Below are 22,240 nucleotides of genomic sequence, written 5' to 3'. Positions count from 1 at the left end.
CTCGCACACGCAATGCCTATCTGTTTACCTACCCATCCCCAAAGGGATGCACCTACAAAAGATTCCTTAACAGAACTCTCTCATTCCAAGCTGGCAGATGGACAGATTGCCTGACCACCCTCATCTCATCTGCCCCATCTTACTCTTACTTCAGGAAATCCCTCAAATCTTATCTCTATGATAAATTTCTCGAACCCCTCCCCCCCAAATAACCTAACCCTACCACCTCTATCTTACTCTTTAATTCTCTCAAACAGTATTTTCACTGTATAAATATCGCTGCTGTAGATGTACAAACTCCTGCACTGTAATCCTGCTTTGTCTTCCACTGTATTAATACCTATGCTAAACTATGTACAGTCCCCTGCATTGTAACTTGCTCTCAACTGCATAGTACATTCCCTTACATTGTATCATCGCTGTATATGTACAGTCTCTTACACTGTAAACCGCTCTGAACTGTTTGTGGTATTGCGGTATACAAAAATAAGGTTGTTATTATTATTACTTAGCGTATTCTTACAGCAGAAATTAAATGTGAAGACTAATTGTTGGAGTGCACCCTTCATGTAATTTGAAATTAACACATCGACAAAGGTAACCATTGCAGCTATTCTACATTCATTACAATACCTTAACATCTAATTCAGATCCTTTTAGATCAGTGTGGTTTGCTTAGAAGATGTATTGACTAATTTGGCAACTGTTAAGTGTCTTACAGGCACATTCAGAATGCAAGACACCAGATGCAGGTGCCAGTAGCTGAAACACGTGCTGGGTTTTAGTGTTGTTGTCTTGTGGAGACTTCAGTAAAATTGGAAGCAATTTTTCAACTGTCCTCTGGTTTTTATTGCAAGCCTTCGTCCTACCCCACTTTTTTTTTTCCTGTGGTTGATCTGATGGTTTTTACCAGCTCTCTCACTTTACCTGTCTCATCACACCGGAAAAACAAAGGTTTATTAATTTATGGGCTTCAGACACAGGTGACTCTAGATTAAAAAAAACAAACAAACCAAGAAGTAAAGAATAGAATAGAAATGCTGTGGTCTTGAATCAGGGCTGCATGCATTTCCTTTATTTTCTACCACATAGATAGTAGATAATCCAAGCGTTTTAACATTTCCTTGTATCCTGGTCATTGGGGAGGGCATCAATGGGAATTCACTAACTTGGAACATGAGGATGTTACTAGTCAGACTTCATGGTAGATGTCCTGCAAACAGGATGGTTGGATAGGCTGGAGTGAGCTTGGAAGTCAACTTGAGCATTTGGAACCTAGGACAATACCAGGTGGACTTTACAATGACCCAGAAATATCAAAGAAGAGACAAGTTAATGTAATCATGTATTTTTAATGGGTATAACTAATGGGCAGACTGGATGGACCGTTCAGGTCTTTATCTTCCATCATTTACTATGTTACTATGACAGTGACATTTAAGCATCTTAAATTTATTCCAAAATCACTGGTCCTTTGTAATGCCTTCTAGAACTTTAAAACTGTACATTGCAAAGATTTTTGATTTTTGTCCCTTTCTTAGGGTCTGGTAAATGAACATAGGAATTTGAAATTTGACAATATAAAGTCATATTACACCCATTGATACCAATAACCATCATCCAGGCTTATGGAAAGTAAAGGTAAATTGAAATAAACTTAGATTTCTTTTTTAAATTTATATGTTTTATTTTCTCTTTAGGCTACAGCACAGATGGAGGAAAGACTAACTGAATTCATTGCCTCCAATTCGCCTGAAAATGTGCTTCCACTAGCAGATGGGGTTCTAAGCTTCATTCATCATCAGGTGATTGAGCTGGCCAGAGACTGCCTGGATAAATCCCGTGAAGGACTTATTACGTCCCATTACTTCCATGAGCTTCAGGAGAATCTGGAGAAACTTCTGCAGGATGTAAGTCCTAATATTAGCATTCTTTTCTAAAATTGAGATCCTTTTAAATCCAGTAGTGGGCTTTTACAAAGGAATAGAATGGACGGCTCAAGATTTAGCATGCACAGCTTTGTAAAAGGTTCCAAGTGTGTATTGTTTTTATTTGTGAGGTTGATGAAGGAAGCAAAGCTCTCAAATGTTAAGTCAAAAATGTACTGTTAGTCCAGTAAAAGGTATTGCCCCCATTTTTTTTCTTCATAAGTTTTAAGATGAAAGAAAATAGTTGTTTAAATTGTTTATAATCTATAAGGAAAATCTTCCATTGATGATCTTCTTACTGCCACTACTGGGATAGCCAAGTAGGCATGATTGCTAGGCTATTCAATAGCGCAAACAATGAGTCAGTTAGTAAGAGGAACATATCCTGAACACCATTAAAGAGGAAAAAAGCACCAAGGGCCTCAGCATTAATACATAAGTTATTTCTCCCACCAGGTGAAAGTAGTTTAGCATCTGGATTTTAGCAACGTACAGTGGTTATCAGTGTTTAAACTCAGGACAAAAGCGAAACCAGTAAAGGAAACTAGGCTGATATTCAATGCCATGGAAAGTAACACTCTCTCCTCTGTTCCAAATACCCTCACTCCCCCTACCCCATGCTTTGTAAGGTGCCCCAGCCCCCATGCGTGGCTAAACTTTAAACTAAGAACATAAGAATTGCCGTACTGGGACAGACCGAAGGTCCATCAAGTCCAGTATCCTGTTTCCAAAAGTGGCCAACCTAGGTCCCATGTACCTAGCTAGAACCCAAGTGGTAAAACTTCTACTTACACTCCAAGTCTGCTGAATAGCTCTGGCTCAGATCCCATACTCGTGCTGACTTCATTCATTTCAAATTCCTCCTGACCTCCTTCCAGTTCTCTCTCTCACTTGGCAGCAGAATGCTAGGAATGATAAAGAAGGGGATCACGAACAGATTGGAGAAGGTTATCATGCCGCTGTACTGGGCCATGGTGTGCCCTCACCTGGAGTACTGCATCCAGCACTGGTCGCCATACATGAAGAAGGACACTATACTACTCGAAAGGGTCCAGAAAAGAGTGACAAAAATGGTTAAGGGGCAGAAGGAGTTGCTGTACAGTGAAAGATTAGAGAAACTGGGCCTTTTCTCCATTGAAAGGAGGAGACTGAGAGGGACATGATCGAAACATTCAAAATACTGAAGGGAATAGACTTAGCAGATAAAGACAGATTGTTCACCCTCTCCAAGGTAGGGAGAACGAGAGGGCACTCTCTAAAGTTGAAAGGGGATAGATTCCGCACAAACATAAGGAAGTTCTTCTTCACCCAGAGAGTGGTAGAAATCTGGAACACTCTTCCGGAGGATGTTATAGGGGAAAACACCCTCCGGGGATTCAAGACAAAGTTGGACAAGTTCCTGCTAAACTGGAACGTACGCAGGTGAGGCTGGACTCATTTAGAGCACTGGTCTTTGATCTGGGGGCTGCTGCGTGAATGGACTTCTGGGCACGATGGACCACTGGTCTGACTCAGCAGTGGCAATTCTTATGTTCTTTTTTTTTTCTTTTTAAATGTTTATTAGAAATTTTATATGCAATAACAGCAAGCATAGTTACAATATAAAGCACTGAGAAAGCATCACAAGATGCTACAAGGTGCCTACAAATACCTCTAAGTAGGCACAAGATAACATCATAAAAAAGTAGAAACTAGTTAACCCCACCTGACATCTCAAATTCCGCGAAAGCTGTATTCCCAAGTATCTAATACAAGTCTGTGCTCTCCAAAACGGGAAATAGGTCACCAACCTATGTTCAACTTTATCCGCTATATAAACCCCCCGAAACTCAGATTTATACATATTAATGGTAAATCCTGATACCTGATGAAACTCCTGAAACACCTTCACCAATACAGGAAATGAACTACATGGGTCATGAACATATAGAAGAATATCATCGGCAAACAGAGAAAGCTTATGTTCCCGTCTCCCCCCTATGCAAACCCTTGATAGCCGCATGTTCCCTAATATAACATGCTAAGGGTTCCAGATATAAAGCAAAAAGCAGTGGCGATTAGGGACACCCCTGTCGAGTACCACAATAGATATTGAAGAAATCTGTATAATACCCATTAATACGGAGACAGACACGCTGTTCCATATAAAAACTCTGAATCCACTGCCCAAACCCCCCACCCAACCCCATTCTTTCAAGCACTGACCATAGAAACTCCCATCGAACTTTGTCAAAAGCTTTCTCTGCGTCAATAGACAGTAATACCATAGAACTTTGAAAGTTTTGAGCCCCCCACAACAAATGGAGCGTTCAATGTATGTTATCTTCCACCTGGCATCGTAGAATAAATATTAATAATAATAATAATTTTATTCTTATATACCACCATACCGAAAAAGTTTTAGGCAGTTCACAACAAAGTGAGCTAATACATGGGATACAGATAAAATACAAATCAGAATAATGGACTTAAAAACAGATAAAGACAGAAAGCATTTACAATATAATGCAGCCGGATTGGTCAATATGTATTAGCTAAGGGAGCACCCGGCCCAATCTCAATGCCAGCACCTTTGCAAGAATCTTTGCATCTACATTTAGCAACGAGATGGACTGGTAGGATCCACAATTTTCTGGGTCCTTACCCGGCTTTAATAACAACGAAATACCAGCTTCCCCTATAGATCGTGATAAGGACCTCCCCGCCTGTACCCCATTGCAAGCATGTACTAACAACGGGCATAATTATTCACCAAACCGTTTATAAAAAATATTAGAAAGACCATTTACCCCAGGAGACTTACCCTCCTTAACCCCTTAATGACACCTTCTACCTCTCCCATAGTAACAGGGCAGGCCATGTGCTCACTGATGGATTGGGACAGCTTTGGTATTTCCAGTTTATCTAAATAATCCTCAATTGCTCCTAAAGAGCCCTGGTATCAGACAGTCAAGCATGGCATCATTGGGAACAACAAATTAGATGGCATGGATCATATGGAAATGCTGGGCAGCAGTATCGGGCAATAGTTTGGGATCTAATACTGTGGTATTCAGTCTCGAAGCAAGGCTTACTGTAAGCAAGATGTCTAGGTTGTTCCATGAAAGGAGGAAACAAGTGGAACTGCTCCTGAGGATGCTCGATCAACAACAGCGTGCAGCGACTATGGCTGAGTGGCTTTTACAAGTTGTGTTTTTAAACATTTTTTTTTTTTTTTTTAGGAATTTCAGCTCTTAGAGCTTTAAATAAGAATTATGGGGTAATTTTTTAATTTCTCAGCAGAACAGAGACTAATCTACATTTGAGATGTCCTAGAAGCTTCAAAGAAGCCTACTACTAGACAATGCTACCACCAAAAGTGGACTAGATTTTCTACTTGGTGTTTTTCTCATAATCATGAGCCACAACACTCCTCCTTGTCTTCGGTTTTGGATTATCTTTTGCACCTTTCTCATTCTGGCCTCAAGTCTACATCGATACGAGTCCATCTTAGTGCAATTGCTGCTTTCCATCAGCCGCTCCAAAGGAAACCTCTCTGCTCATCCGTGGTTTCCAGATTCATGAAAGGACTTTTCCATGTCAATCCTCCCCTCAAACCGCCTCCAGTGGTTTGGGACCTCAATGTTGTTCTTTCTCAGCTTATGAAATCTCCATTTGAACTTCTTCACAAGGCTCATCTGAAGTATCTCACTTTGAAAGTGGTGTTCCTTATTGGCCTCACCTCTGCTCGTCGAGTTAGTGAGCTTCAAGCATTGGTTGCGGATCCACCTTTCACAGTTTTCCACCATGACAAGGTGGTCCTCCGCACTCATCCAAAATTCCTCCCCAAAGTGGTCTCGGAATTTCATCTGAATCAATCCATTGTTCTCCCTGTGTTTTTTCCAAAGCCTCATTCTCATCCTGGAGAATCAGCTCTTCATACTCTGGACTGTAAACGTGCTTTGGCTTTCTACCTGGAACGCACCACACAGCCACACAGAACTGCTCCTCAACTTTTCATCTCCTTTGATCCAAACGTTGGGGCGTCCCATCTCCAACTGGATGGCGGCTTGTATTTCCTTCTGCTATGCCCAGGCTGGATTACCCCTTCACAGTAAAGTCACAGCCATAAGGTCAGAGCACAGCCCATAAGGTCTCCTCAATCGACACCGATTGAGGAGATTTGTAAGGCTGCCCCTTGGTCCTCGGTTCACACCTTTACTTCTTATTATTGTCTGGATACTTTCTCCAGACGGAATGGACAGTTTGGCCAAACAGTATTACAAAATTTATTCTCCTAAGTTGCTAACTCTCCCACCATCCCATTGTGGTTAGCTTGGAGGTCACCCACTAGTGAGAATATCTGTCTGCTTGTCCTGGGATAAAGCAATGTTACTTACCGTAACAGTTGTTATCCAGGGACTGCAGGCAGCTATTCTCACGTCCCACCCACCTCCCCTTGGTTGGCTTCTCTGCTAGCTATCTGAACTGAGGAGACACGCCCTGGTCTGGGCAGGAAGGCACTCGCGCATGCGCGGTGCGGGCGACTCGAAACTTCGAGTTTCCTCAAGCAAAACTGCTTGTGAGGCGTCCGCATCGGGGCTCCGTTGGATCACGTCACCCATTAGTGAGAATAGCTGCCTGCTGTCCCTGGATAACAACTGTTACGGTAAGTAACATTGCTTTCCTTTCAAATGAGAGACTTGACTCATGTTCATTTATGTCAAGTAGGTATTTAAATGGCTGTATCATATCCTTCCTCCCTGCCTTTCCTCCAAAGTACAGTATACAGATTGAGATCTTTAAGTCTGTCCCCATATGCTTTATGACGAAGACCACGCACCATTTTAGTAGCCTTCCTCTGGACAGACTCCATCCTTTTTATATCTTTTTGAAGGTGCGGCCTCTAGAATTGTACACAATATTCTAAATGAGATCCTATCAGAGTCTTATACAAGGGTATCAATACCTCCTTTTTCCTACTGGTAAAGATTTTGATCTGCTAAGATTAGTTTGTATGCTGATGTAAAGGAGTTTCTAAAGATAAATTCTTCAAATTCTGGCTTTGCTGTGTTCCATTTCCCTGGGGTTATGTAGCATAGGAGGCAGGTCATGGACCCCTTTAGCGTGGAGCTCGATAATTGGCAAGCAAGTAAGTCCATATGGGAGGTGGAGGTTTTATTCATTATGTTTATATTTAAAGTGTTTTTGGCTATGATGGCTAGACCTCCTCCATGTTTTTTGTCTCTGCAAACTACTTGTATTTTGTAGCTCTGTGGACAGACTACAGTTATCCATGGGTCATTGTCCGAGGTTAGCCATGTTTCGGTGAGAAAGTGGCGTCCTAGCTTAATGGTTTTTATCCAGTCCCTTATATTCTGTTTTTGGACCTAGGGATCTGATGTTCGTGTATGCACATTTTATCAAGGTAAATTCTGTTTTACTATTGTGTGTCATTTTTGGGTAGATGAGAGAGCTTGGTTGGGGAATGGGATTAGTTCGGAGGGGGTTTCGTTGAGATGTTGTGGTGCATGCAAACCGAGCAATCGACCAGGTTTCTGTTTGCATGATTTCTTCCAGCTGGGTGCTGATTTCTGTTGGTTGTTACAATAACTGGTATTGGGGAGATGTTTCCTGTTGCTTTTCGGTTTGTTAGGATCAAAATGAGCAGTAGGATGATGAGCATTTATTTTTGTTTTATTGGCTTCATTGTGCGTAGTAGGAGGTGTGGGCTGGGTATTGTGTTTGTGGTGGGTTTAGAGTGAGTTATGTTTGTCTTAGAGATTTCGCTGGTGATTTTAGTGGTGTGTGGTGGTTTTATTTTTTTCATGGGGATTTTTGTGGTGTGCTTCTTGTTGTGGAATTTTATGGCTTGGTCCACATGAAGGGCCGCACAAATGGCCTTTTGTTGTGGCCCTTCAGCGTGGCCCACTGACGGGGAAGACTCGCCTGCTTGACAGCCCTTTAAAGGGCTGAATGAAGATGCTTTGTTCCTGGGAAGAAGGGGCAGGGGCTTCCTGCCTAAGAAAATCAATCAGCTTAAGCAAAGATAGTGTCTGGCTGCAGTGAGGGGGACGACTGGCTTCCCTTCCCCTCACTGTGCTGCAGACTGTGGCTGCATTCTGAAAAACAAGTGCCCTTTAAAGGGATGAATGAAGAGGCTTTGCTCTTGGGAAGAAGGGGGCAGGGTTTCCCACCAAAGAAAATCAATCATCTCAAGCAAAGATGGAGTCTGGGTGCAGTGAGGGGGATGACTGACTTCCCTTCCCCTCACTGTATCTACTGTGGGACATGACTAGTGTCAACGGCTCATTTGGTCTCCTGCTCCATATGTGTGCATCTACCAGTAGTCTTTTCGCATTTGATTTTTAAATCTTTTTGGCATCTCCATTGCCTGCCTATGTTGAGATTCACTTGCCTCTAAGAGGTCTTTTTCTTATTTTATCAGCCTCCATAAATAGACGGTTTATGGGAATTCTCCTTTTATCTCTAGCAGAACATGGAATTCCCCTATTTATTTTTTCCCTTGCCTCCGCGCTCTCATATAAGACTTTGGGTATAGGTTTTGCAAGGTAACTCAAATTTTTCTGAGTTCTTGGAACCCAACTCTCCCTCCATCCCCTTTCTAAAGCTAGGGAGTCCCACATGTGAAGATAAGCTGCCTGCTTCTCTAAGGATAAAGCACAATTACTTACTGTAACGGGTGTTATCCTGGGACAGCAGGCGGATATTCTCACAACCTGCCCACCTCCCCTAGTTGGGCTTCTTCGCTTGGGCATAGAACTAACGACCTTGCGAGCTGGTGTCAGGCGAGAAGGCACTCACCCATGCGTGGTGCGTGCAATCTAAAAGCTTGTTAAAGCTTAAAGCGATTCTATACTTTTCACTGTCCATGATGAGGCTCCGTGGATGATGTCACCCACATGTGAGAATATCTTCCTGATGTCCCAGGATAACACCTGTTAAGATAAGTAACTGTGCTTTTTGGATGCATTTTCAAATCTTGCTTTTACTTGGCTTCTCAATTAAATAGTGCACTTCTATCCAGTAACCAGAGTATTTCATCAGTATAAATTCGATTCATGCAGCTGTAAGAATTTACATTTTCCTAATGTAGAAAAATTTGTACATGACCAGTTAATACTTTTGTTCTGACCAATCAAGTCATATTTTTCATTGATATTCAAACTCAGAATTGGATCTGTAATGTGATTGTTTGGTTCCCGCAGGCTTATGAGCGGTCTGAGAGCTCCGAGGTGGCCTTTGTAACCCAGCTGGTCAGAAAGCTGATGATCATCATAGCACGGCCCGCCCGGTTGCTAGAATGTTTGGTGAGTGTATAGGAGATGATAATGTAGCACCTGTTACAGATACAGAGATGTAAAAACACAAGGTAGGATAGGATATCAAAGAAACAGTGGGGATAACCAAAATAGGAAAGCAGAAATGCTTAATTCAAAATTCCTTTATTGAATCCATTAGAAGATCGCTAGGAGTTAACACATGCCATGTTCTGGAATAATGCCTTCATTAAATGTTCAGAATTCTAAAACATCCCATAAAAATAATCACGTTGAAAGAAGTACAGTTGAAAATTGATGTATAAATAAGTAATGTAAATTCTAAAAGACCATACAGTCTCACAAATGCAAAAACAATACACAATATAAATAGATGTAACCTCCTGCGTGATTGTGGGCTAGTCACTGCCTGAAACGAGGGATTGAAGGGGAAACAAATAATTTTATTTATTGGGACCAGGAGAGTGAATTGATCATCTAATGAGTTTTTTTGTTTATTGAGAAGGCATTTATCCTGGTAAATTGGCTGTTTGAAAACACTTACCATATTTTTCGCTCCATAAGACACACCCCAGATTTAGAGGAAGAAAACAAGAAAAAAAACATTCTGAATCAAATTCTCCCAGCCAGGTTCTGCACCCAACCCCACACTCCTTGCTAAGACCTGAACCCTGTCCCCCCCTCCCTGCCAGGCTCTGTACCCTGTCCTCGCCTCTGGTGGTCTAGTGGTAGGCCGGGACAGGGACAGGACAGGCAGGCCTATTGGCTGGCAGGCAGGTAGGGACAGGGCACATAGGCAGGCCTCCCCCCCAGGCAGGCAGTACAACCCCCTCCAAGGCAGCCCCCCTGGCAGGCAGGCCTCCCCCTTCCCAGGCAGCCCCCCAGGCAAGCAAGCAAGCCTCCCCCTTCCCAGGCAGCCCCCCCAGGCAGGCAGGCCTCCCCCTTCCTGGCAGACCCCCCAGGCAAGCAAGCAGGCTTCCCCCCCTCCCAGGCAAGCAAGCAGGCCTCCCCCTCCCAGGCAGCCCCCCCAGGCAGGCAGGCCTCCCCCTCCCTGGCAGCCCCCCCAGGCAAGCAAGCAGGCCTCCCCCCTCCAGGCCTCCCTGGAGGCAGGTAGGCCCAGCTTCTCCCTGCTCCCTATGTTTAATTCGGCAGGCAGGGCCACCTCCCCCCCTCCCCCATTACCTTTTTTTTTCCCCCTCCATTCTATCACCCTCTCTTGCTAGATGCAGCTGCCTGGTCCCAGCAAGCAGTGATGGCTGACGCAGCTTGAGACCTCTTCTTTTTCCTTGCAGCAGAGCGGCGCACCGTTGCTGCCTGCCTGGTCCCACGCCGCTTCCCGCGAACAGTTTTGCGGGAAGCGGCGGGGGACCAGGAAGGCAGACAGCCCTGTGCACCGCTTCGCTGCAAGGGAAAAGAAGAGGACTTTAGCCGCGTCAGCCATCACTGCTTGCCGGAACCAGGCAGGCAGCTGCATCTAACGAGGGAGGGCGACAGAACGAAAATAAAAAGGTAACCGGGGGGGGGGGGGCTGCCTGCAAGTGAAAAGAAGAGGACTTGAGCCATGTCAGCCGTCGCTGCTTGCCGGGACCAGGCAGGAAGCCGTGTCTAACGAGGGAGGGTGACAGTGAAAAAAGGTAGGGGGGGTTGGGTATTCGCTCCATAAGACGCACCCTTATTTCCACCCCCTTTTTGAGGGTGGAAAAAGTGTGTCTTATGGAGCGAAAAATACAGTATATACTTTAGCAAGGTAAAATATATGCAGGCTCAGGAGTAGATTTAGCTTGGGAGAGGCAAATAACACACACAAGCCACATTTTCAAATTTATGCATGTTTTCAAATAAAGGCTTTTGTAGAATCAGCAGATGCGAATCTGTGCAGGAACCTTTTTTTTTATTCCTGGGCTAATTTTCAAAGGGGTGCAGGCATCCACAGTGGATCTCACTGCTTTCTTCTGAGCCTCCTTAACCTAGGTCTTGTCTGGCATTTTGTACTTCCTGGGTCATGTGCTCCTGGCTCCATTCCTCCCTGTGACGGGCCGAGCGGTCATTTTCCCATCACATTGCCAGGACCTGCAGTGCTCCAGCAAGGTTTTCTAACAACCTTCTCTGTATTTTATTTTATTTTTATTTATATACCACTTATATCCTAAGTGGTTTACATTCAGGTACTTTATCATATTTCCCTATCTGTCCCAGTGGGCTCAAACTCTATTAACACACATATACACTTCTAGACACTCTTGAAGGTATAATGAACACTTTTATTGATTTACAGGACCTGAGTCTGTTCCTTCAGGGAGGAAAATCACTCTTAGTTCAATTCAGCAGTCTGGTTCAATAACATAATTCTTCACATCTCATAGTGTTCAACTTACAGAGCCTGAGTCTTGTTCCTTCACAAGCTCAGAGAAATCAAAACTCTATACTTTAAGTTCCATCTCTTTTTCCGGTGTAACAGTTTGTTCTGTAGACAGTATCAATTCCCATTCAGTGTTTAGTCAGTTAATCAGCTCTCAGCAATTTCAAAACCTGCGTGGCTTACCTCAGCCACACCAGACATTAGCTGCTTCTTTCCCAGCGTGTTAGGCTCTCCAGCACATAGCCTCAACCAAATAATAATTGGCTTACCTTAGCCAGCACCTTTACTGTCCAAGCTTCCAATATCTTCAGCAGGCTTGTCATCTAGCAAAGCACACCACCATTTACAATACCAGCTCTTTCAAGCAATCCTTTCCAGCCTTTTCAGCTTCCCCCCGGGGTAGGATTACCAGACGTCCGGATTTCCATGGACATGTCCTCCTTTTGAGGACATGTCCAGGGGTCTAGCTCTTTGTCCGGGTTTTTAAAAGCTTCTGATGTCGGTACGGCATCCATGAATACGTGGATGCAACTCGGTGATGTGATATATGCACACACACAACATCATTGTGTCACATGCGCAGATGTCATCCAGATGCATGAACAGGTTATAGGGCAGGGGTGCGGGCGGAACTGAGTGTGTCTGAGGGCGTGGCCATGGGACTGGATTTTCCTTCGGGGAAAATCTGGTAGCCCTGCCCCTGGGTTCTCCGTAACCCACGGATTCTGAGGCTTCTCTGCTCAGGGAAGTCTCTTTGTGGAGGCTCTCACCTTCCCACAGGTACCTTCTCCCAGGGACTTCTCACGGTGACCTCCCAGAATGAATCCCAGACTAGGCATATGAAGCTCTTCCTATTGGGGTTCCATGACTCAGCAGGATAGTCTGTTCATGTAGTTCTGCACCACTTGCTGGATGAGGGTTGAACTCTGAGCTACAGAGCTCAATGCATTCTGGACCCTGTAGTTTACCCACTAATTGACAGTTAAAATAATATAAGTAAAAGTAGAACTATAATATCAATAGTAAAGGCAAGAAAATAAAGAATTAAAAAGTTAAAAACTGATTTTGTGCTCCTTGTTTCTAACTGGTCTCCATTAGGCTCCTTATTTCATTTTGTAGATCATTGGTCAAATGCATCCATAAACAGGAAAGTTTTTAATAATGTTTTAAAGTTCAAGATTGTGTTCTGTTCAAATGTAATTTGGAAAAGCATTCCAAAGTTGAGGACCAATGAATGCGATCCCAAGTAGCAAAACAGATTCTATGCTGCTTATCCTAGGAATAAACAGTGGATTTCAATAATGGCCTATGGACTTCTTTTAGGGGACCTTATTAAAACCTTTTTTAAACCCCGCTAACTGATTTCACCACATTCTGTGGCAACGGATTCCAGAATTTAATTACACATTGTGTGAAGAAATATTTTCTCCAGTTTGTTTTAAAAACTATTATTCACAGCATGTCTCCTAGTCATAGTATTTTTGGAGAGAGTGAACAAGCGTTACACATCTATCCTTTCCACTCACTCATTACATTACATTAGGGATTTCTATTCCGCCATTACCTTGCGGTTCAAGGCGGATTACAAAAGAGTTAAATAGGGTGTTTTACAAAAATATTTCTGGTCCTTTTGGGGGATAAAAAGAGTAGAGCAGGTTGATTTGGGGGTTCGGGGGGTTAGAGGGAAGCTTGAGGGGTTAGGACTTTTTCAGTGATTTTTTGAAAAGTATAGTCTTTATTTCTTTTCTGAAAGTTTCTCATCATTTTATAGACCTCTATCACCCCTGAGCCATCTCTTCTCCAAGCTGAAGAATCTTACTCGCTTTAGACTTTTCTCATTAGGAAGTCGTCCCATCCTTTTATCATTTTTGTTGCCCTTCTCTGAACCAAGTGCGTGCAGTGACTGCACAAGCGGCCAGCCCTCAAGCCTCCCCCACCCTCGACATCAATTCTGACGTCGGAGAGGAAGTTCTGGGTCGGCTTTGATGGAGGGGTGGGGAGGCAGGGAGAAATTTGTGGCAGCAGTGGCTTCAGTGAGGGGAGTAGGCAGAGAGAGATCCCAGGCGGCAGAAATGGAGACAGAAAATATTTATTTGTTTTTTTTATTTATTTGTTTATTTAGCACGTCCTCCCAAAGGAGCCCAGATCGGGTTACAAGAGTACATTCACAGTATAAGCAGGGCAAACTTTCAGCATTTACAGTATAGTCATACCATACAGATTTGGAGATATAGACTTAGTGGACATAGGGTGTTTCAAATTGCAGCTTTTTCCGAAAAGCTATAGCCTGTAGTGGTTTAAATTACACCATTTTCTGTATGGACATAGCCTAACATAAGGTAAAATAGCTTTGCAGGTTTGTGCGTCATTGAAGTATGGTGAGTTATTGGTCCGGTGGTCTGACGTAAGGGATTTTGTATTTGTTCTCTATTGATTCTTTCACCTATCCCGAGCAAAAGTTTTTCTACCTAAATTCCCTGTTATGTTTTGGATAAATACATCCATCTTTAGCTTTAACTTTTAACATTCAACTTTCTTCAATTCTTCTGCTTTCTTCTCAAAATCTATCTACTTTTCCATGTCTTCCCTTCCCATCTATCCATGTGTACCATGCCTTCCCTCTTTCTTCTCCCCTACTCCCATCTATCCATAAGAAGCATTTATTCCTATGTCTTCCCTTCCCATCTATCCATGTGTACCATGCCTTCCCTCTTTCTTCTCCCCTACTCCCATCTATCCATAAGAAGCATTTATTCCTATCTCTTCCCTGCTGCATCCATTGCTGTGCACCATCACCTCTGTCCAACACCATGCCACATCTCTCCTTCTATTCCCTCCAACACCATATCCAACATTCCTCCCTCTTGCATTCATTTCCATTTGTCCCAGTGTTTCCTCTCCACTGCCATATTTCTCCCAATCATATCTCTCTTCCCCATGCACGTGTACCTCACTCCTCTCCCACCCACTTCTCTCCCTCCCTGTGCCCAACAATTCACCTCTTCCTTTCTTCTTTTCCTCTCTTCCTCCCTCTCACTCAAACACCTATGCCGATCAATTCTCCCTTTCCATTCCCTCCCCACCTCAGCACCTCATTCCTATGTTTATGCCCGCTCCCTCCCTCCTTTCATCTTTTGTCCCAAGTTCACGCTCCCTCCCTTCCTTCCTTGTCTCAACGCACTCCCTCCCCTCCCCCCATGTCCCAAGGCACACCTCTCCCTTCCTTGTCCCATAGGTGTCCACATAGGCTTAATCCTACTCCTCTTCCTCCTCTTTGCCAGCTCTAGAACAATCCATATAAGCCTACTCCTTATCTTCCTCCTCCTCGCTGGCTCTAAGACAGTCCATGTATTCCTATTTCTTTTCCTTCTCATTCTTCCTTCCAGGCGCACTTCTTCACAAATCTGTTTGCAGCGACTGACCCAGAAGTCTTCCCTCTAATGTCAGAGGGAGAGTCCCTGTTACATGGTACCGTAACTAAAGTGTGCCGGACAAAAACACGCTGAAAATCACGTGCAGGCCTTATGGGCACGGCCTTATAACAGTTCCTGTAAGCGCTCTGAGGGGGGGGATTTGGAGGGGATCCTTTCCAGTAACCTACAAGTGTTCGTGCTTCCGTTGGGGGAGGGGGAGGGAACCCCCCATTACAGTGGAAACTGCAATTTTCCTTCATTTTTGGAGTATTCGCCAGTTTCCATTGTAATAGGGGGGGGATTCCCATACGGGAGCGCGAACACTTGTACATTTAGTGGGGGAGTTCCCTCCCCTACACCCTCCATCAGAGCACTAACAGGAACTGTTTTAAGGTGGAGTGCATAAGTCCTGTGCAGAATTGCCAGCGTGTTTTAGTCTCGTGCGGTTTTGACTTGCCAACCTGTTACATTGGAAGGAAGTTCCCTTTGACATCAGAGGAAAGGCTTCTGGGTCAGCCACTGCCCATGGATTTGTGAAGAAGTATGCCTGGAAAGAAGGAGTAGACCTACACGGACCGTCTTAGAACCGGGAAGAAAAGGAGTAGGCCTACACGGACCAGAGATATACACTTGTGGAAGAGGACCCCTTCCTGTTCCGATGCCTCCAATTCCATTCCGACAATTGGTAGATGTACGACAATTGGTAGGAAAACAATTGCTAGGAAGATCCTACTAATTGTTGCCCTATGAATTGTTGCCCTACCAATTGTCATATCCTACAAATTGTCTTCCTACCAATTGTAGGGATCCTGTATCTACCACATTGGTTTTAACTTCTGCTAGGTGTTTTTTAAGACTTGTGCCAAAGCTGCAAGTTTTTTTATACTGTTTGCCTGGGTGTAGACCTTGGTTATTTATATACTTTCTCTGTAAAAATTTCTCATGGAGATATTTCATATTATTGAAAAATAATGCTCATTAATTTTGAAAATACAGGATAATCACGTTATTTTTGAATCTTGCCCAAAGCATCCCCAGGAATGTCTCCCCCTAGTTTGACTAAAAGTATTTGCACTATGAAATCTGCTATGTACTTTTAACAGGATTGAGATAGGAACTTTGAAAAATATTCTCTTAGAGCTTTAAAGGCAAATGTTATTACTACTGTCTGTTTACCCATTGTATATGACAAATTACAGGATTTGATTCCATGATTTGTGCAGATGTTAGTTTAATTCTAATAACCGAGGCCTCAGATATAAAAGCGACTTGAGACAGAAAAATGCCTTCTTTCCATTCTATAAGAAAAAGCAATATTGGATAATTTTCCAAAATATTTTTGAAACGACATACCTTGTTCTGACTCTTACTTTAGGAGTTTGATCCTGAAGAGTTCTATCATTTGTTGGAAGCTGCTGAAGGCCATGCCAAAGAAGGACAAGGAATCAAATCTGACATTCCCCGCTACATCATCAGTCAGCTGGGACTCATCCGAGATCCTTTGGAGGGTGAGAATTTTTTTTGTTTCAGTGTAAATTGTATCAGTTTTATTTGCCAGGGTTAAGTTGGAAATATGCCTGTGATATTTAGGACTTGGTTAATAAAATACTTTAATAAAATAGGAAATGAAATATACCTGCCAGTTCTGAATTCTCTTTATCCCCATCAGACCAGAGAAACATACAGCAATACTACAGGTGACGTTCCTTACCTTACCACACTTTAGTAAGAGTCCATACTTTGTAGCCATAATTTAAGCAGTGGCAGTTTTTGAAGAAGATATATTCATCTGTCTATTAGTCTAGGGTTACCAGACATCCAGATTTACCCAGATATGTTCTCTTTTTAGAGGGCATGTCTGGATGGCTTTTCAAAATCTGTCACTTTGTCTGGGTTTTGAAAAGCTACTTCTTTGGGACCACATTGGGACTGCATCCACGCATGTGTGAAGCAGAGCTATGGGTCCAGATTTTATTTAACTAAAATCTGGTAACTCTATATTAGTCCATCAATACACATGTTTTTTTGACAGGTAGCTAGCTAGTAGCAGCCAAACTCCCATTGACAAGAAGCAGCAGAAGAGAGCTACAGCCACAGTGAAGAATATAGGAACTGGCCAGTAGAACCCAACTGATGCTGGTACAGGAACAGCAGCTTTAGTGGAGGAGCCTGCTGGTGATTGAAAAAAGTAGAGAGACAGAGAAGAGAGAAGGGAAGAGCACTGATACCTATCTAGATTTTTCCAGTAGATATAGATTTTTTTAGATGCTCTAATTGCTTAATCTTGAATGTTAAAAGCTAAGTTGGCTTCTTTAAAAGTTAAACTTTAATAGGTAGCTCACGTAGAACACATTTTAAATGAACCCGACACAGGCCATGTATCGGTAAATGCCTGCTTCAGTGTTTCACAGTCTTTTTAAATTGTAATACTGTATGCAGTCCATTGTTTAGCATGTGTACTAATAGATAAGCAGAGCCAATACCTCAGCATTCTCATTCACTTTCACTTTGAGAATGCTGAGGTGCTGGCTCTGCTTATTCACTGGTACACATGCTAAACAATGGACTGCAACTGGTCCGGGAACCAACAAGAGGGGTGCTATTTTAGATTTGGTCCTTAGTGGAATGCAAGACATAGTACAGGAGTTAACTGTGTTTGGTCTGCTGGGAAACAGTGACCATAACGTGATCAAATTTGAGCTGATACCGGGAGCAACTTCTCAAAAGAAATCTAAGAATATAAGAAGTTGTCTCCTCTGGGTCAGACCAGAGGTCCATTGTGCCCAGCAGTCCGCACCCGTGGCGGCCCATCAGGTCCATGACCTGTCAGGTTTTCTTGATTTAGCCCTAAAGCCCCCTTATTTTTCTATCTATACTATTGTAAACCACTTCTCTTTATTGTAAACCGCCTAGAAGTCGCAAGATTGTTGGCGGTATATAAGAATAAAGTTATTATTATTATTATTTCTATACCTTATCTACCTCTCTCGGTACCCCTCAATCCCCCTATCCTTCATGAATCCATCCAATCCCTCTTTGAATCTCCGTAGTGTACTCTGCCCGATCACCTCCTCCGGGAGCGCGTTCCATGTGTCCACAACCCTTTGAGTGAAGAAAAACCTCCTGGCATTGGTTCTAAACCTGTCCCCTTCCAGTTTCTCTGAGTGCCCTCTTGTACCTGTGGTTCCCCATAATCTGAAGAATCTATCCTTGTCTTCCTTCTCTATGCCCTTCATGATCTTGAAAGTTTCTATCATGTCTCCTCTAAGTCTCCTCTTCTCCAGGGAGAAGAGCCCCAGTTTGTCCAGCCTGTCAGCGTATGAACAGTCTTCCATACCTTTTATCATTTTTGTCGCTCTTCTCTGAACCCTCTCAAGTATCACCATGTCCTTCTTGAGATACGGCGACCAATATTGGACACAGTATTCCAGATGCGGGCGCACCATCGCACTATTCAGCGGCATGATGACTTCCTTCGTCCTGGTTGTGATACCCTTCTTAATGATGCCCAGCATTCTGTTTGCTTTCTTTGAGGCCGCTGCACATTGTGCCGATGATTTCATTGTTGTATCCACCAGCACACCCAAGTCTATAGGGGCATTTAATTTCAAAGGGGCGACTATGATAAAATGAGGAAAATGGTTAAATAGAAGCTAAAAGGATCAGTTGGCAAAGGTTAGAACTGTAAACCAGGCGTGGATGTTACTTAAAAATACCGTCGTGGAAGCCCACACCAGATGTATTCCATGTATCGGCAAAGGTGGAAAGAAGAGGAAATGAGAGCCGGCATGGTTAAAAGGTGAAGTGAAAAAAGCTATTAGAGCCACAAAACCATCCTTTAAAGAATGGAAAAAGGATCCGAATGAAGAAAATAAGAAGAGACACAAGGACTGGCAAGTTAGATGCAAAGCATTGATAAAGATACCTGAGAAAGAATATGAAGCGAAAATTGTAAAAAAAGGCAAAAACTCATAGCAATTTTTTTAGGTACATCAGAAGCAGAAAACCTGTGAGGGAATCTGTGGGACCGTTGGATGATCGAGGAGTGAAAGGGGCATTCAGGGAGGATAAGGCCATAGTGGAAAGACTGAATGAATTCTTTGCTTCGGTCTTTACGGAATAAGATGTAAGAGATCTATCTGAACCGGAAATGGTTTTCAAGGGTGATGATGCGGAGGAACTGAAAGAAATCTTGGTGAATCTGGAAGATGTACTGAGCCAAATCAACAAGTTAAAAAGCGATAAATCACCTGGACTGGATGGTATACATCCCAGGGTACTAAAAGAACTCAAACATGAAATTGGTGAAATCTGTTAGTGATCTATAAACTGTTGCTAAAATCGTCTGTAGAACCTGAAGATTGGAGGGTGGCCAATGTTACACCGATTTTTAAAAAGGGCTCCCGAGGAGATCCGGGAAATTATAGACCGGTAACCTCACTTCGGTGCTGGCCAAAAAGGTAGAAATGATTATAAAAATAGAATAATAAAATAAAATTGTGGAACACGTAGACAAACATGGTTTAATGAGATGGAGTCAGCAAGGGTTCAGCCGAGGGAGATCTTGCCTCACAAATTTGCTTGACAGAAGTAGAAACTCAGGCGGGATTGTACGTCTTAGGAAACCAGATGGAGACTATGTGGAAAAGGATTCGGAAAAAGCCCAACTATTAAATGAATACTTCTGCTCAGTCTTCACCTGAGAAGCGCCGGGGCTTGGCCCTCAGCTACAGACAAGGGCTGACTCAGTTGACCCGTTTAGTAACTTCGAGTTTACGCCCAGCAGTGTCTACGGTGAGCTGTCAAAGCTCAAGGTTAACAAGGCAATGGGGCCTGACAACCTATACCCTAGGGTGCTTAGGGAGTTGAGCAATGTCTTGGCAGAGCCACTGTCAGCACTCTTCAACCTCTCCCTTAGTACAGGCAGCGTCCCGTTGGACTGGAGGACGGCCAACGTCATTCCACTCCACAAAAAAGGCTCAAAGATGGAGACAGCAAACTACAGACCAGTGAGTCTAAGATCGATAGTGAGTAAACTTATGGAAACTCTAATCAAACACCAGTTGGATAAGATCCTGGATGAGGAGAATCTACGGGATCCCCATCAACATGGATTTACTAGGGGAAGATCATGCCAATCCAATCATATCAGCTTCTTTGACTGGGTGACAGGGAAGCTGGATATTGGGGAGTCCCTGGACATAGTGTACCTGGACTTTAGCAAAGCATTCGATAGCGTACCACACCGCAGGTTGCTGAGCAAGATGAGTTCTATAGGATTAGGAGACACATTGACGAAATGGGTTGGGAACTGGCTTGGAGGTAGGCTTCAAAGGGTAGTGGTGAACGGCACCCCCTCCGAAATGACGTAGGTGATCAGTGGAGTGCCACAGGGCTCGGTCTTGGGCCCGATCCTATTCAACATCTTTATAAGGGACTTGGCAGAAGGGCTTCGAGGGAAAATAACTTTATTCGCCGATGACGCCAAACTAAATAATGTAGTGGGCAAATGCACAACAGACGAAGATTTATTCGCCGATGACGCCAAACTAAATAATGTAGTGGGCAAATGCACAACAGACGAAGATTCAACGCCCGACAACATGATACACGACCTACTCCTACTGGAGCGCTGGTCTAGGACCTGGCAACTCAGCTTCAATGCCAAAAAATACAAAGTTATGCACCTGGGCAGCCAAAATCCATGCAAGATCTATACCCTTAATGGCGAGATCCTAGCAAGAACGGTAGCAGAACGAGACTTAGGGGTGATCGTCGGTGAGGACATGAAGGCTGCCAATCAAGTGGAGCAAGCTTCATCCAAGGCAAGATAAATCATAGGTTGCATACACAGGGGTTTCGTCAGCCGTAAGCCGGAAGTCATTATGCCATTGTAGAGATCCATGGTGAGACCCCACCTGGAATACTGTGTGCAATTCTGAATGCCGCATTATCGCAAGGATGTGCTGAGACTGGAGTCGGTTCAGAGAATGGCCACCCGGATGGTCTCGGGACTCAAGGATCTCCCGTACTAGGAACGGCTAGACAAATTGCGGCTGTACTCCCTCGAGGAGCGCAGAGAGAGGGGGGACATGATCGAGACGTTCAAGTATCTCATGGGCCGCATCGAGGCTGAGGAAGATATCTTCTTTTTCAGGGGTCCCACGACAACAAGAGGGCATCTGTGGAAAATCAGAGGCGGGAAACTACGAGGTGACACCAGGAAATTCTTTTTCACTGAAAGGGTGGTTGATCACTGGAATAGTCTTCCACTGCAGGTGATTGAGGCCAGTAACGTGCCTGATTTTAAGGCCAAATGGGATCAACACATGGGATCTATTCACAGGGCAAAGGTAGGGGAGGGACAGTAGGGTGGGCAGATTTTTGATGTGCCGTGGCCCTTATCTGCTGGCTATTTCTATGTTTCTATGACTTCTTTGAAGGTGTGAATAAGCATGTGGATAAAGGTGAGCCAGTTGATATAGTGTATCTAGAGTTTCAGAATCCTAGTGTATCTAGATTTTGATAAAGTTCCTCACAAGAGGCTCCTGAGAAAATACTTGTAATCAACCCTTTTATATTTCTTAACAAATGCCAAAACATATCTCCCTCCCCCCTCCTTGGATGTGCATGTTTTCCCGAAATTATACAAATAAATCAATCTTTACAATATTTAGTTAATGGTCCCCAAACTTCCATAATTTTTTTTATAATAACCCTTCTGAATGGCCATAAACTTTTCCATTTTAAAGATATAACAGGGATTCCCACCAGAATGAATAATTAATCTATCCCAATTTTTCCAATTCTTTAAAATAAGCTGCATTGCAACTCTCGTCATTATAAACAAAAGTTTGTTATTTTTTTGCTGAAATTTGACTTTCTGACCTCATAGATATTCCAAATAAAATAGTATCATATGATAGTGCCACTGGATTTTCTAATAAATTATTAACCTGATCTCAAATCGATCTCCAGAATTTTAGTATCAAAGGACAATAGTATAGTAAATGATCTAACGTCCCAACTTCCAAATGATAATGCCAACATCTATTAGATTTAGAACTATCTACTCTATGCAACCGAACTGGGGTCCAAAATACTTTATGTAATAAAAACAAAATGTTTGTCTCATAGATGCAGACATTGTATATCTCAACCTCCAAGACCAAATTTGTGGCCATTGAGATGCAGTAATTTGATGCTTTATCTCAATGCTCCAAATGTCACGCAGACCAGTTTTTGGTTTCTTATTGAAAA

General features: G+C 43.3%; 1 protein-coding gene across 3 annotated transcripts in view; it reads left to right on the top strand.

The window, feature by feature from the left end:
• The window catches only part of MAST2 (microtubule associated serine/threonine kinase 2), a 354,118-nt gene that overhangs the window by 131,092 nt on the left and 200,786 nt on the right, over positions 1-22,240 (top strand). For all 3 annotated transcript variants that reach the window (XM_033915410.1, XM_033915412.1, XM_033915409.1), the window contains 3 exons: positions 1,701-1,910; positions 9,137-9,238; positions 16,356-16,488. In XM_033915410.1, coding sequence (XP_033771301.1) covers positions 1,701-1,910; positions 9,137-9,238; positions 16,356-16,488 — 445 coding nt within the window. The remainder of the gene's footprint in view (positions 1-1,700; positions 1,911-9,136; positions 9,239-16,355; positions 16,489-22,240) is intronic.

This window comes from Geotrypetes seraphini, chromosome 12 (genome assembly GCF_902459505.1).
Source record: "Geotrypetes seraphini chromosome 12, aGeoSer1.1, whole genome shotgun sequence".
Lineage (NCBI taxonomy): Eukaryota > Metazoa > Chordata > Amphibia > Gymnophiona > Dermophiidae > Geotrypetes > Geotrypetes seraphini.
Note: the sequence above shows the minus strand (reverse complement) of the source record. Positions and strands in the feature narration are given on the sequence as shown.